The following is a 14,659-nucleotide window of genomic DNA, read 5'->3' as shown; positions in this document are numbered from 1 at the left end:
CTGGGTTTCCGGAAGCCCGAGGCCTGCAGTTCAAGAAGAAGGTTGCAGTCTCCATTTGGCCTGACCCCACCTGGGGTTGGGAGAACGCTGGAGCTGGGGGTGCCTCTTCCTTCAGGTCACCCCACATTGCCACGAGGGAATGGGGCTTCTGCACCCCTCTTGGGTGGGGGCCGTCCTGGGGAGTGGATGGACAGCCTCAGGCAGGCCAGGTGCTGTCTCAGACTGAGGGGGGTCCCTGGGGAGGGATGCACGGATGGGACACGCTCGCCACCGCATCCCTGAGGGCCCCAAGGGGAGGGAGCGCCCGGGCCAGCAGGACTGCACCAGGGTGGCGATTGGGAGCGGAGCTCTGCAGTCGAGGAAGGGGCATCTCAGACCCTGTGAGGGGCTCTGGCTTACAGACCAGCCCACCCCTGCTGCCCAGTCAGTGGACAGCGGGAGACTCCATCACCCCCTCACCCCTAGGCCCAACCCCTGACTACTGAGATGATCACAAACTAGCATTCAGTCAACTTTCTCTTTGTCCCAGGTGGTGTTCTGAGTGCTTTATGTATACTAATTCATCACAGCATCACAACAACCTTTAACTGTTGGTGCTTTAACCATGGGTGCTATTATTATACCCACTTTACAGATGCAGAAGCTGAGGCCCAGAGAGGATAAGTCAGTGTGCAAGTTTACCCAGCCAGTAAGTGTTGGAGCTGGGATTTGAGCCAAAGTCGTCTGATTCTGAGTCTCGTGTTTTTCACCATTCTACATGATAAAGTCTCTTAATAGTATCATTAAGCACCCACTGTGCACCAGTCACTGTCCTTGGCCCTGAAGTTGGTTCCCTAAATAAGACAGACCTGCCTTTTGCTGCCATGAGGCTCTTAGACCAAAGATGTGGAGGGTCCATCAGTTGAGAGAGGATGTCATTGCAGATGGGGACGTGGATTTGTGAAGAATACACGATGCATGTGTAAGGAGTAACTCTCCTTGAGGTTGTATGAAACTTGGAAGTCAGGAATAGGGTTGCTAGATTGAGCAAGTAAAAACACCTAGGATGGGTGAAATAAATTTGGACTTCAGGTAAACAGCAGATTATATTTTAATGTAAGTATGTTTCATATGGGCTTCCCAGGTAGCTCAGTGGTGAAGAATCTGCCTGCTAATGCAAGAGATGTGGCTTTGATTCCTGGGTTGGGAAGATCCCCTGGAGAAGGAAATGGCAACCCAATCCAGTATCCTTGCCTGGAAAACCCCATGGACAGAGGAGCCTGGTGGGCTGCAGGCCATGGGGTCGCAAAGAGTCGCACACAGCTGAGCAACTGAGCACGCACACAGCACGTGTTTAATATGATGTTTGGGACACACTTATCCTAGAACACGATTCGTGGTTTATCTGAGGGCCCTCAGCTCAGTGTCCTGGGTTTTATCTGGCCTTCCTGGTCAGGGAAGGCCTCTGTGAGGTGGTGAAGTGGGGGATCTCGGGGGAGGATATTCCACATGGAGAGGAAGCCGGGACTGGGGGCCTTGGCTGGAGCGGGCTTGGTCCACAGCGGGCAGGCAGGGCACAGCATGGCTGGAGCAGAGTGAGTGATGGAGGGAGACCAGGGGTGTCATGGTCGGGGGGGATGGCGATCCTGCAGGGACTGCATTCTAAGAGTTGGAGGGTTTAGCAGGATGTGCTGTGGTCAGCTATGTGGATGGGCGGATGATCGGTTGGGGAAAGTGACCTGAATCTCACACTCTTCTTCCCACCAGAGGTGTCTGCATGGCCAACTCCTTCCCTTCTCCCAGTCTCAGTCTTTGCGGGTGTCAAGTGTGGTTGGGAGCAGATGGTCTCCGTGGAGGTAGTGACATTCCGAGCCCGCCCACCCCGGGTACTGTGGACAGCAGCCACCCAGCTGACGACCCTTGAGCCCTCTCTGGGGTCTCAACCCTCTCCCCCAGCCGTCCCCAGCTGGCAAGCGTCCCCTTCTCTTCCTTCACAGCCCAGACCCACCGCCACGTGCTCCCCACCTCCCACATCTGTGTGTGCACAACTGTGTGTCCATTTCCTCCTGGCCAAACAATCAAAGCCCCGTGTAGGGCCCCTAGGAGGAAACAGAACACTTGGCCTCTTCGTTGTCAAAGGCAGCATTTTCACACTTGCTGCATCTTGGGCCTGAGGTGCAGCTGGGTTGGGCTCTGTAAATGGAGATGGGAGTGATGACACTCGGCATGATTTTGAAGAGGGGATGTTGTCAGTTGCTAAATTTAACTTCTCCGAGCCTCAGACCTTGGTCCCCTGCCCTTTTCACTACGGAAGGAGAGGATGAGAGTGTGTCAGAGAAGGGGCTCAGGGAACGAGGAATGACAAACCCGTGGAGATCTTCCCACTTACTCCCCTTTCGTGCATCCATGGTAGACATCACTAATCAATTACAGCATTCTCCATGGGACTCCAGAGTTGTTCTCGCTAGTGTTTCAGCCAGCATTACTTATTGATTGGGGTTGGCCTGGGAAAATGAACAGATTTGGGCTGTGCTTTTTGGACTAAGCCCTTCATGGAGCAGATAGAGATGAACAGGAAGACTGTGTCATCTCACCAGGCTTGGATCCATTTTTTTCATTTTCTTCCCCTTTTAGAATGTGCATATATTAGGACTGTCTTCACTGCAAGTGACGGAAACAACTCAAATAGGCTGAAACAACAACAACAACAAAGGACTTAACTGACTCATACAAATGAAATAGTGTTGGTTGACGTCAGGTATAGCTGGATCCAGGATCCCATGTGATGTTTTCAGAACGTGGTCTTTATCTTTAGGCTCTGCTTTCCCCTGTTTTGGTTTTATTTCTTGGCGGGATGGCAGAGCTGGTCCTCATGTTTCAGGGTGACAGTCTGCTCACTTAGAAACAGAAGTTCAAAGAGAGCTTCTCTTTGCAATAATTCCAGTGTGAGTCCTTGAGGGCTCTCTGGGACTTGGGTCACATGACCACTGCTGCCAGGGCTGGGCCTGGGCCCCATGCTCACCCCTGGTGCCTGGGGGTGGAGTCGAGTCAGTGGGGTCAGAGTGTAGGAGGCAGGCGCCCAGGGGAAACACTGGGGGCTGAGACCAGAGCTGGGGGCATGGGTGCTGGGTGGGTGGAACTACATACGGGCGAACCATGAGGCTGCGTTGTGGAGGATCAGAGGAAGAGGGAGGCTGGTGTGAGGGTCTTGGGCACACACAGCTCCCCCGGCTGCTCCCTCGCTTCATTCGTCAACTAGGTGTCTCTTCTCTGTCTGGGACTTCAGTCCTCCCTGGCATCGCGGCCGTGACCTCAGCAGGTGCAAACGCTGCCTCCAAGGAGATCCTAGTCCAGGGGGAGGTGGTGGGGAGATGGACAGTACAAAAATGAGACATCAGACATGCTGGGGGCCAAGAGTCACCATATTTCACAAAACCCGCCTGGTGCCTTCCTTGGCGCCCTGCCCCAGACCTACAAGTCCACTTCGCTCTCTTCCTCCTGACTCTGATTGTCTCTTTTTTGCCATCAAAACCTACCCATCCACTGCCCCGCCTGTCATATTATAGATGGGTTCACCAATGGGATAGTGAATTTGAGGAAATAATAGCGATAGTCATCATAACGACGTCGACAACAGCAATAACAGTAGTTGTTGATAGTCAAGGAGCCCTTCCTGGGCACTCTCTTACACATTTACTATAAATTCACTGGATGACTCTTACAATAACCTCATGACCGGGAGGTCATCCCTGTCGATAATTTACAGGCACGAATGCAGAGACTCTGGAATTTTATGAGGTCACAGAGCTGGGAATCTGGGCTGTGAACCTGGGTGGTCTGGGTGTGGAACCTGGGCTTGCACTCAGGAGGCTGATGCAGATGGTGGTCACGGGGGCTTTGCTGTCTTACCTTGGAGCTGTGCTGATAGCAGAGCCTGTGGTCTCTTGGCTGTAGAGCTGGGCATCAGTGTGGGGGTTTAGAGAGGTTGAATCCTGTTCTGCGCTTCGCTAGGGGTGAGGCCCTGGAAATCAGCCTTTCCTTGGTTTGCCACGTGGGTGAGGGGTCGAATACAGTCATCCACGTGTCAGGGGATTGTGAGATGTGAGTGAGTCTGCCTGCATTCCAGGACAGCATAGGGTAGCCAGTCCTGACCCCTCCGCGCACGTTCCGTGTTGGCCGTGGGCTCCATCTGTAGGCTTTTTGCAGCTCAGATGGTGCACACGCAGCCCCAGACGGAGCTTGCTGATTCCGAAACCTCTGCCCACCGGCAGGATGACTGGGGGCTTATTTAGAAACAAGATGAGCTGCTTACCTTGCAGACCCACCTCTTCCTTCCTAAGCTTCTTGGGGTTTCCCGGCCACCCCCTCAGCCCGAGGTCAAGAGCCTTCAGACCTTCCTGTCCTGTGGCCTTCCCCAGGACATCCTTGTTTGGGGTTTGGCAGAATGGGAGGAGGTATCCTTTAAGCCTTTGGGAACTGAGGCTGCTCGGTGGAGAGCTTCCTGCGAAGACGGCTCCTGGCCCCTCCAGTCCTGGAAACCCTGACTGATGGTTACAGACCTGGTGACCCACAGGTGACCTCTAGCCTGTAGAGAATCTAGCTCTGGGCTCCAGGACTTCTGGAGGTCAAGAGAGTGATCCCCCGTCTCAGCGGTGCCACGGCTGCATGGCAGTGACCAGAGGTCTACGTGTTCTCCCAAACTCCTGAGTCTTATTTAGACTCTTGTGGTTTATATACATAGGGCATTGTGCATAGCAGGTGTGTGAGTTCATTCGTTAAGTGTTCGCTGCGGGCCTACTGTGCGCCAGACCCTGTGCTGGGACCTGGGGACCCCTCAGTGAACTAGAGGATGTGGTCACTGCCTTCAGGGAGCCGATGGCCAAATGGGGAAGGACAGATGATGAACAGATAATCTAGATAATTCCAGATGGTGGGAATGCTATAAAGAAAAGGAAGATGGTGGTGGGGGAGTGATAGAGAACACTTGGGTCGCCACTTTAGCTAGGATGGTCCAGGTGTCATTTGAGGAGGTGGCATTTGAGTGGAGACCCCAATGGTGCAGAGTCGCCAGGCTTTGGGCAAGAGCGTTCCAGGCAGAAAGAAGACAAGAGCAAAGTCTGAGAGGTAGAAACAGGCTTGGCAAATCTAAGGAGCAGGTAGCAGGCCAGTGAGAAAGGCAGGGTCACGTTGGCTGACCCTTGAAGGCTATAACGAAGTGTTGGATTTCACTCCTAGTATAGCAGGACACCACTGCAGAGTTTAAGCCGTGGTGTGACACAATCTGATTTGCGTTTTGATTGTAAAGACATTTATTGAGCATTTACTGTATGGTGAGACCATACCTATCAAATCATTTAATTAAGAACTCCGTGAGCTAGGGACTGTAATTAATTCCACCTTAACAGATGAGGAAACCAAGGCACAGAGAGTTCAGCTAGCTTGCCCCAGTTCACAGCTGGAAATGCAGAGCCGGGGTTCAAGTCCAGTCTGCCTGGCTTGAGCCTGTATCCTTGACCCTGGGCCATGCTGCTCCCTGGGAGGTCGCTGGGTGCAGAACTGGGGCGAGGGTGGAGGTGGGAGGTCAGTGGAAGCTCCTTCAGCTGAAATCCCGCCTGCTGGGTATCTCACAGGGTCTGGGGTCATCCTCTCGTCCCGGGCCCCGCTGGCCCAGCGGTCCAGCACGTCTCAGAGCGTCTGCCTCCCTGCTGTGAGCTGTCTCCCACAGGCTCTGTCCGTGTCTTGCAGAAGGACAAGTTCTGCGTGTACGAGGAGTACTGCAGCAACCACGAGAAGGCCCTGCGGCTGCTTGTGGAGCTGAACAAGATCCCCGCCGTGCGCGCTTTTCTCCTGGTAAGTCCGCCGCAGCCCCAGCCCCGCCGTCCTCTGCCTCAGCCTGGCCGGTCCGCACAGACCCGCGCCGCCTGACCCCTCCTCGGCTCGGGCGGCCTGGGTGCAGCAGAGACGCTCTCTGTGAAGGCCCGATGGTGACTCACTTTTGCCTCACTTACAGCCCCTGTTGCAACAACTCTACTCTGCTACTATAGTGTAAAAGCAGCCATTAGTAATACATAAGAAATGAGCTGTGTTCCAACCAAACTTTATTTATAAAAGGAGATATAGGGGGCTGGATTGGCCCTAGGGCCAATTTGACCAATCCTGGTCTAAAGTAATGATCCTGATAAAACTGGTAACAACAATAGTAGTAAATATATTATTGTGTGTGTGTGTGTGTGTGTGTGTGTGTGTGTGTGTGTGTATATGTTAGTTGCTCAGTAGTGTCTGACTCTTCGCAACCCTATGGACTGTAGCCTGCCTGTCTCCCCTGTCCGTGTCTTTTCCAGGCAAGAGTACTGCAGTGGTTGCCATTTCCTTCTTCAGGGGATCTTCCCGACCCAGGGCTTGAACCCAGGTCTCCTGCATTGCAGGCAGATTCTTTACCCTCTGAGCTATCAGGAAAGCCTCAATTATATCATTAGGATTATTAATTGTACGTGGAAGAAAATCTGGTTAAAATTGACTTAAGGAAAAAAAAAATTACTAGTTCACTCCTCTGGGAAGTTTAAGACCTAAGACAGCTTCAGGTACAGCAGAGTCTGGGCGTTCCAGTGACACCACCAGCAGTGTCTCTTGGTTCTGCTTTTCTCACCTGGGCTCCATTGCCAGGCAGGCTTTCCTCATGAGGTGGCAGTGTGGCCTTTAGCAGCTCCATGCCTGTGCCTCTCATAGCCAAGCAACTCCAGGATGAAGAGGGCTTGGTTGTGTCCAATGCTTTGTGACCCCATGGACTATAGCCCGCCAGGCTCTTCTGTCCATGGGGATTCTCCAAGCAAGGATACTGGAGTGGGTTGCCATTTCCTTCTCCAGGATATCTTCCCAACCCAGGGATCAAACCTGTGTCTCCTACATTGCAGGAAGATTCTTTACCAAATGAGCTACGAGGGAAGCCCCTTTAAACAAGGTAGACATTGTATTTCTCTCCTAATGTGGAAATAGACAACCTAGGGCTATTATAGGGGCCCCAATGTCAGGGTCAGTGTCCCGGTGTTTGCCCTCATCATCCATATGGTCTAAGATGACATCGTACCACTTCCACACTGCAGGTAGTAAGATGCGGGACGGATGGGAAGAAGGGCCGGCCCCTCCCCTTCTCTGGGCACTGTGGGAAGCTGCACACAGCTCTTCGTCTCACATCCCATTGGCCAGAGCTTAGTCACATGGCCATCCCTAGCTGTAAGGGAGGCTGGGAAATCTAAGCTTTGTTCTGGGCAGCCCTGTGCCTAGCTGAAAGTTTATTTGCTATGGAAGAAGAATACATTCAGGGTCACCACCTAGACGTTGCCACAAGTCTTTTTGATGACTCCAAAACATTAAGTGACTTTCTGAGAGTACATGCTTAAAAAGCGATTGTGCTTCTCATGGGTTTGGCTCTTTATTTTTTGACTCTGAGTTCCCTGCTCATTCAGTCACAGACCACCCCAGCCTCCACCAAGCCCCCATACTATTTTATTGCCTGAAAGCACACACAGGATTCAGCACACAAAAGTAAACGGTCAACTGACCTGGCATAAAGCGTCTTAACCACACGCCCAGAGAGCTGAACTACGTAATGCAATTCTTAACTGCACTTTGCCCGAATGCACAGTCTCCAGTAATGTATTTCCAGGATTTGAGTCATGATGTATGTTTCCTTCACTAGTGAGCTGGTGTTGCTTGGCCCAGTTCCAGTGAGCATCTGAGGCAGGACAGATTGGTCAACTGATTTCCGCTTTTGTCCCAAGCATCTTAAGCGTTCAGGACTGATGATGCTTTGTGTTGCTGGTATCTGCATCTTTCCTTTTCCACTTTTCCACTCGTATTCAGAAGTGACACAAAGCAAAGTTAAGTCAGGCCATGTAAGATCACACACGTGGGTATGTTTCTGTCATTGGCCCAAAACTCAGTAGTGGTCCAGTTGCCTGGGTTCTGGACTCCCCCGAGTCCCACCTTCTGGGCTCAGCTCTGTCTTGGGAAGCAGGAAGATGTCCAGAAGTTGTTTTCAGGGGTTTGGGACAAAAGGGACTCCCTTCTTTTCCCCTTCCTCTCTCTCCTGCAGTCTTCCTGGTGGCCGGGCTGCCCTTTTCCTAGCAGCAGCCAGGCGGGCCGGGTTGGGTGGGGGGAGAAGGTGTGGGCGCCAGCACACACACCATCTGTTTCCCTCCTTGCTGGCATCTCCCGGCTTCTGGCCACCTGCAGAAGAGCCGTCTCGAGCCTATTATGGGATGCTAAGGCACTGGGAACAGACACCATCTGCTTTCCATTCATGATGTGCCGTGCACTAGCGGAGAGATGGGGCGGGGAGTTCATCTCTCTGTGCCTCAGTTTCTTGTCTGTAAAATGGGGATAATGGATTCACTTGTTCATTCACCAGTTTCATTTTGAGTTGCCTGACATGTGGTCAGGATCATTCTAAGTCCTGGGGATGCAACAGTGACCAAGGCAAGAAGAGTCCCTGCTCTCATGGAATGGCCATTCTCATAGGGGAGATTTCCATGGTATGTCATGTGGCATTAAGTCCTCTGCAGGAAATAAAGTAAGTTAAGGACAACAGGATGTTTTTGGGTGGCGGCTGCTATTTTAGATGGTTCTTTGTATAAACAGAATCTTAGGTGACATTTAAGCAGAGACCTGGATAAAATTAAGAGTGAGAGACAAGTCGTATCTGGAGGGAAAGTATTCTAGGTAGAGGATTGCAAGTGCCAAGGTCCTGAGGCCTGCGTGTGTTTGAGGAATAGCGAGAAGGGCACGGTGGTTGCATTGGAGAGTTTGAGAGGAAAAGTAGAAGGACGCGAGGTAGGAGAAAGATTGAAAGAGACCAGATAATGAAGGAGCATCTAGACAATGGAACGAATCTGAGATTTTTAGAAAGCTTTTTTTATTGCCGGGTAGCATACGTGCAGTGAATGTACTCACAGCATAATGAATTCTCCCATATGTGTGCTCCTGTGGAGCCACCCCCGAGATGAAGATTTAGAACCCTTCCGTCACTCCAGAAAGCGCCCTCCTCCATCCCCTTTCCCTGTCATGCCCCTCTGTGCAGCCAGAGGTAACCTCTGTGCCAGGTTCTCTCACGAAAGGTTAGTTTTGCCTGTTTTGGAATGGTTCACGAATGGAGTCACAAGGAGGCTTTTGTGTCTGCCTTCTTTCGCTGCGCAGAACGTCTGTGAGATGCGTCCAGGTTGGAGCATGTGGCAGTCCTTTCAATAGAATATTCAATTTTAGTCTGAGTGGGATGCAAACCATGGGATGGTTCTGAGCAGAGGAGTGACGTGCACTCATCTGCATTTTGGACGGCTCTCCTTGGCCCTGTGACGGTGGCAGCTGGGCGGAAACCAGGCTGGGGGCTTGTGTGGGTTGCCCTGGGCTGCTGTTACAATGCTCACGAGCCGGGTGGCTTAGAACAGAATGATTCTCTCACACTGCTGCAGCCCGAAGTCTCAGACCACGGTGTCGGCAGAGCTGTGCTCCCTTCGGAGGCCCCCGGGCAGGACCTTGCCTTTGCTCTGCTAGCTTCTAGTGGCCTCACGTGTTTCTGCCTTGTGGACCAGACCTTCGGCCTCTGGCTCCCTCTTCACTTGTCTGCTTTCTCTGTCCTGTCCTCTGCTTTTAAGGGCACGGAGCTGGTTGGTTTCACTCCCACCCTAATCCCGAATGAGAATGACCTCATCTTAATTTAACTAATTATATCTGTGAAGACCTTATTTCAAAAGAAGGTCACATTTTGAGATTCCGGGTGGGCGGGACACTTGGGGGGGTGGGCATGATTCAGTCCCCTTTGAGGTCTGCTGCAACCATCCAGGCAAGAGATGATGGTGGTGAAGATGGGGTGGTAGTGTTTGAGGGCTCCGTCATCCAGTCGTGTCCGACTTTGTGACCCCGTGGACTGTAGCCCGCCAGGCTCCTCTGTCTGTGGAATATTCCAGGCAAGAATACTGCAGTGGGTTGCCATTTCCTTCTCCGGGGACTCTTCCCCACCCAGGGATTAAACCTACATCTCCAGCATTGGCAGGCAGATTCTTTACCACTGAGCCACCTGGGAAGCCCATATTATACATTAATATACTATATATCACCAAGATATATAGGTCATATTGGCTATCAAAAAGTTTTACCACTCTTTGAAAAAAAAACTTTGAGTTTGAGAGTTAGTTGGATTCATGCAGAGCCCGATTGTCCAGCTGACTACATTTGCTGTGTGCTTGGCTTTGGTGTATTAATGAACGAGAGGAATCAAAGATGACTCCAGGGTTTGGAGCCCAAACAGCTGGAAGAGTGGAGATATGATTTCCTGAAATGGTGAAGGCTGAGTAGGAGCCAGGATGAGAGGTAAATAGAAAAGAATTTCCTTTTGGATATATATGAGGTTTACGATGCCTGTTAGATTTCCAGGTGGGAATTTGGGCCAGAATCAGAGATTTGAATCTGGGGTGTAGGGAGCCGAGGGGCCAGGCTGGAGATAGAAAGCTGAGTGATTCTTCATAAAGGACGGTTAAAGAGGTGAGAGTGATGGGTCTGGATGAGGTAAGGTGGGGATAAGCGTGGGGGGAAAGGAGGACCTGGGACCACGCCGGGCACAGCTGCCTTTAGAAGGTTGGGAAGAGGCTGAGGATGACACGTCACCTGGATCAGTTCTGTGGATTAGGATGGTTTAAAGAGAGGATTCTCAAAAGTTTTTCCCATACTGCCCGGGGCATAATCTTATTAGAATAGTGAATAGCTCTGTGTGTGCTTGCTTTTTTTTTTTTTTTTTTTTAATGAAAATAAAGTGAAACAATAATCTAGGATGTTTGGAGTGAAGTGGAGGTGGTGGCTGTGACAGTCCTGTGAAAACTTCTTGATCCTGAACAAAGAGCCAGGCCTTTCTCCCGCCAAGCCCTGGGGCGTCTGGAAAGCAGCCTCCACTCCCAGGCCCCCTCTCTCTGCCCAGAGCTGACACCACCAGGGCAGCCTGTGGGGACCGCTGGCTCGGAGGACAAAGGCCCGAGTGTGAACGGCTTGGGGCCTGGCATATCCCAGCTGCTGCAGCCCCGACCCCCCGTCTGTGCCAGGCGTAGATGTGGGGCTGGGAGCCATGCCGCTCCTGCCAGAGCAGGGCCCCGGGGTCCCCGGGACTCTGCTTCTCCAAGGAGAGCGTCCGCAAAGGTCCCCGAGAGGCAGTGGATGCAGGTCTGAGACTTGGGCCAGTGCTTCCGGCTCTTGAGTGCCAGTTTGCCCATCGGGAATGGGGATCTGGTTCATTCTAGGGCTGTGAGCATAAACTTTACTTGTGGGTGAAGCCGAGGCGCGGAACCTTAAGCATGGTCAGCGCATGGTAAACGTTCTCTAGTCTTATTTGCCCTTGACCGTACGGCAGGGAATTTGTCTGCTTTCTCGAGCAGTTCCCCAGTGCTTGGAACCGTGTCCGGCGCGTAGTAAGCACGCATTGTGTATTTGTAGAATGAATGAATGATTGATAGGATGGGAATCCCTTTTCCCAGGAGTCCTGTTCCATTTCCAGTCTGCGAGCGTGCTGTTGAGGAGGAAGGCTGAGACCCCTTCATTGCTGGATGTGCTCGCAGTTTGTTCATTGACTCATTCGTTCATTCATTCATTCACTGGGCCGTGGTGGGCCGTGGTGGGCCCTAGCGACTGGACTAGGAACTGTGACTTGGCTAGGGACAGCCCCTCGTTAGGGACTGTGAGGGGTGTGGAAAGACCGTGGTAGACTTGTAACTTGGTACATTTCTTTCCCTCGCATGACTTTCTGCTTTAGTACCCGTAGATTCTCTGTAAAGAACGTCTAGTTTTGTTCTGTGTGTCATTCAAAGCTTTATATAAATGAGTTCACACCATACATACTCTTGTTTCCTTTTTTTGCTCAAGAGCATGTTTTTGAGGTTCACCCATATTGCTATAGAGAGCTTCAGTTCTCCCGTTTTCACGAGTGCGTAGTGTACCATTGTAGAAATCTGCAAACATTTTTCAGGTTGCTTTCCGTTGTTTGCTGCTACAAACAAGGCAGTTTTGAGTGTCCACGTTCCTGTGTCCTGGTGCGTGTGTGTTAGTTTCTGTAGATCAGGGGTTGGGGGACTTCTCTGTAAAAGGCCAGAGAGTAAATATTTTGGGTCTTGCAATTATAAGGTCTCTATTACAGTTACTCAGCTCTGCCATTATAGCTCGGATGCAGTCACGGACAGTATATAAACACATGAGTATGGCTGTGTTCCAATAAGAAATTTAATTGACAAAACAGGATTTGGCCCCTGGCCTATCGTTTGTCAACTTCTGATCTAGGGTTTGTGCTGGATTGTAGACCTTACAAATTTCTTCCTGTCCTCAGTGTTGTTAAGTTGCTTCCAAAGTGTTTGCATATAGCTCCGTTTTGCAAGCGCTTCCCACGATTATTTGAGGGTGACCAGACTCCTTGGCTGTCCTTGGTGAGTTCTGACGAAGGTCTCATGTCTCTTTGCAGAGCTGCATGCTTCTCGGAGGCCGGAAGACCACGGACATCCCTCTGGAGGGCTACCTGTTGTCTCCTATTCAGAGGATCTGCAAGTACCCCCTCCTCCTCAAGGTGAGTCGTTCCCCCTATTCCTTTGGCTGATTTAAAAAAAAAAAAATTCTACTGGAGTGTGATCGCTTTACAACGTAGTGTCTTTCCCTGATTTTGAGCCGACAGAAAATTCAACTCTGTCAGGCTTAAACAAAATATAAAGCTTTCTGGTTTAAGTAGCTAAGAAGCCTAGGGGTGACGTTAGTTTTGGGCCGGGCTGCATCCAAGCCAGGGCCCTGCCGCTTTCTTTCTGATTCAGTTCTGCTTCCCACCTTTCAGCCTTCTTTTCAGTGTGGTAGCAAGTGGCTGTATTTGTTGCAGCCTTGCACCCTATCCAGTTCAAAGACAATGGGGAAGAGAGAGCCTCATTTCCAGCAGCTCTGACAAAAGTCCTGAGAGTCATTCAGGTTTTAACCATCTATGGCCAGGAGAATGCAACATTAGGAATAACTTGGGCCTGAGTCATAGTGCTTGAATTTGAACCAATTACAGTAAGTCTTTGCTTGTTTTATTTATTCGCCTCTCATTTGCCTGGACTTGGACACCTGGACTTGGGACCCCTGACCCCATCATGATGAGCTCTGATTGGCTGAGATATGGTCCAATAACAGTGAGCAGGGCAGTGTCATGTTCTGATTGGCAGAGACCAGAGTCAGGTGCTCCATCCCTGAACCGTTGACCCTGAGCAAGTGAGCTCTGATTGGCACAGACTTGTGTCATGTGCTCCAACCAATCCCTGGATTGCACAGGCCGCAAGTCCAGTGATGGAGAGAGAGGGAGCCCCTCACCAAAGTCTGGGTTCTTTGTGGATGAGGGGTTGGGGCGGGGAGATGGGGCGGGGAGATGCTGGGTGGGCGAACCAGACCCATCCACGCATTGGCTGTCTCCTTCCCTGCCCACCCACATTTGACTTAGTCTTGGTCAGGCAGACCAGGGGGAGGTGTGCTGCTTGCGTGGGAGCCTAGGAAGCCTTGATTATCAGCTTCGTATTTGGCTTCTGGGCAGGTCCCCGGCTGGGTGGATGGCTCTGCCACCATCTACTGCTTTCAGCCCAGGGTTTTCAGCCCTTAGACATGGTGGCAGTTGGCCTGGGCCTGCCCTGGCTCCATCCTGAAGGCCTTGCATCTGACAGCTGTTCTGTGGGGTCCCTGCTGGTGGATTAAGTTGGCTGGTGGTGCCTCATTCACACACCTGCTCACTGGGGCCACACGCGTCTTTGCTCCATGAGCTGAAAGGGAGAGGGAAGGGGGGGAAAGTACTGAGATGGCCAAAAAGCTTCTTCAGGTTTTTCCGTGATATGTAATGGAAAAATTCAAATGAATTTTTGGCCAGCCTGATACTAGGGTATTCTTGAACAAACCTTTCTGCTGGAGGCGATGGGTGACCCTTGAGCCTCTGAGTTGGACCAGACCCTTTCGAGTGCCATCCACTCTGCCTGTGAACACAGACTTTTCACGTGTAGAGCGGTGCGTGGTGGCACCCAGCTATCCCTATGCGTCCTCTTGCCTGCTGCTGTTTGTCTGCCCCGGGGATCCAGAAGAACCGTCTACAGTTTTTGCAGCTGCTTTGATCCCCAAACAGATGTTGGAAATGCCATACGAGGCTCACCTCTTCACCTTGGTGCTGAAGAAGCTCCAGGTGGAACTTGTAAACTGGTAACCTGTAGACTGCAGTGGACCTGCAGATGGGCTTTGTTTGATGTCTTTGGTGTGTTTGCCAAACTTGAATCAGTTGTCGGTGTCCAAGAGTTAGCGTTCTGTGGTGGTTCAGGGCAGGGGCTGGCAAAACTGTGGCCTGTGTGCCAAAATCCAGCTCATGGGCTGTTTTTGTACAATCCGCAGGCTAAGAATGGTGTTTGCATTTTTTTTAAAGGTTGTTAAAAAAGCCCCCAAGACAAACAAAGAAGAATATGTGACAGAGACCGGATGTGGCCAGCAAAGCCTGAAATATTTACAATCTGGCCCTTTATAGAGAAAATTTGCTGACCCCTGGATGAGAGCCAGGAACTGCAGTCACAGGCTGTCTGGGTTTGAATCCTGGGTCTGCCATTTACTGGCTGCGTAAACTTGGGGCTGCCCCGTGCCTCAGTTTCCCATCTGTAACACAGTGTTA

At 51.4% G+C, this 14,659-nt stretch overlaps 1 protein-coding gene across 1 annotated transcript in view; it reads left to right on the top strand.

The window, feature by feature from the left end:
• Positions 1-14,659, top strand: part of PREX1 (phosphatidylinositol-3,4,5-trisphosphate dependent Rac exchange factor 1) — a 175,013-nt gene that overhangs the window by 78,995 nt on the left and 81,359 nt on the right. The window contains exons 4-5 of the mRNA XM_065922136.1: positions 5,725-5,829; positions 12,467-12,568. Coding sequence (XP_065778208.1) covers positions 5,725-5,829; positions 12,467-12,568 — 207 coding nt within the window. The remainder of the gene's footprint in view (positions 1-5,724; positions 5,830-12,466; positions 12,569-14,659) is intronic.

This window comes from Muntiacus reevesi, chromosome 2 (genome assembly GCF_963930625.1).
Source record: "Muntiacus reevesi chromosome 2, mMunRee1.1, whole genome shotgun sequence".
Classification (NCBI taxonomy): domain Eukaryota; kingdom Metazoa; phylum Chordata; class Mammalia; order Artiodactyla; family Cervidae; genus Muntiacus; species Muntiacus reevesi.
Note: the sequence above shows the minus strand (reverse complement) of the source record. Positions and strands in the feature narration are given on the sequence as shown.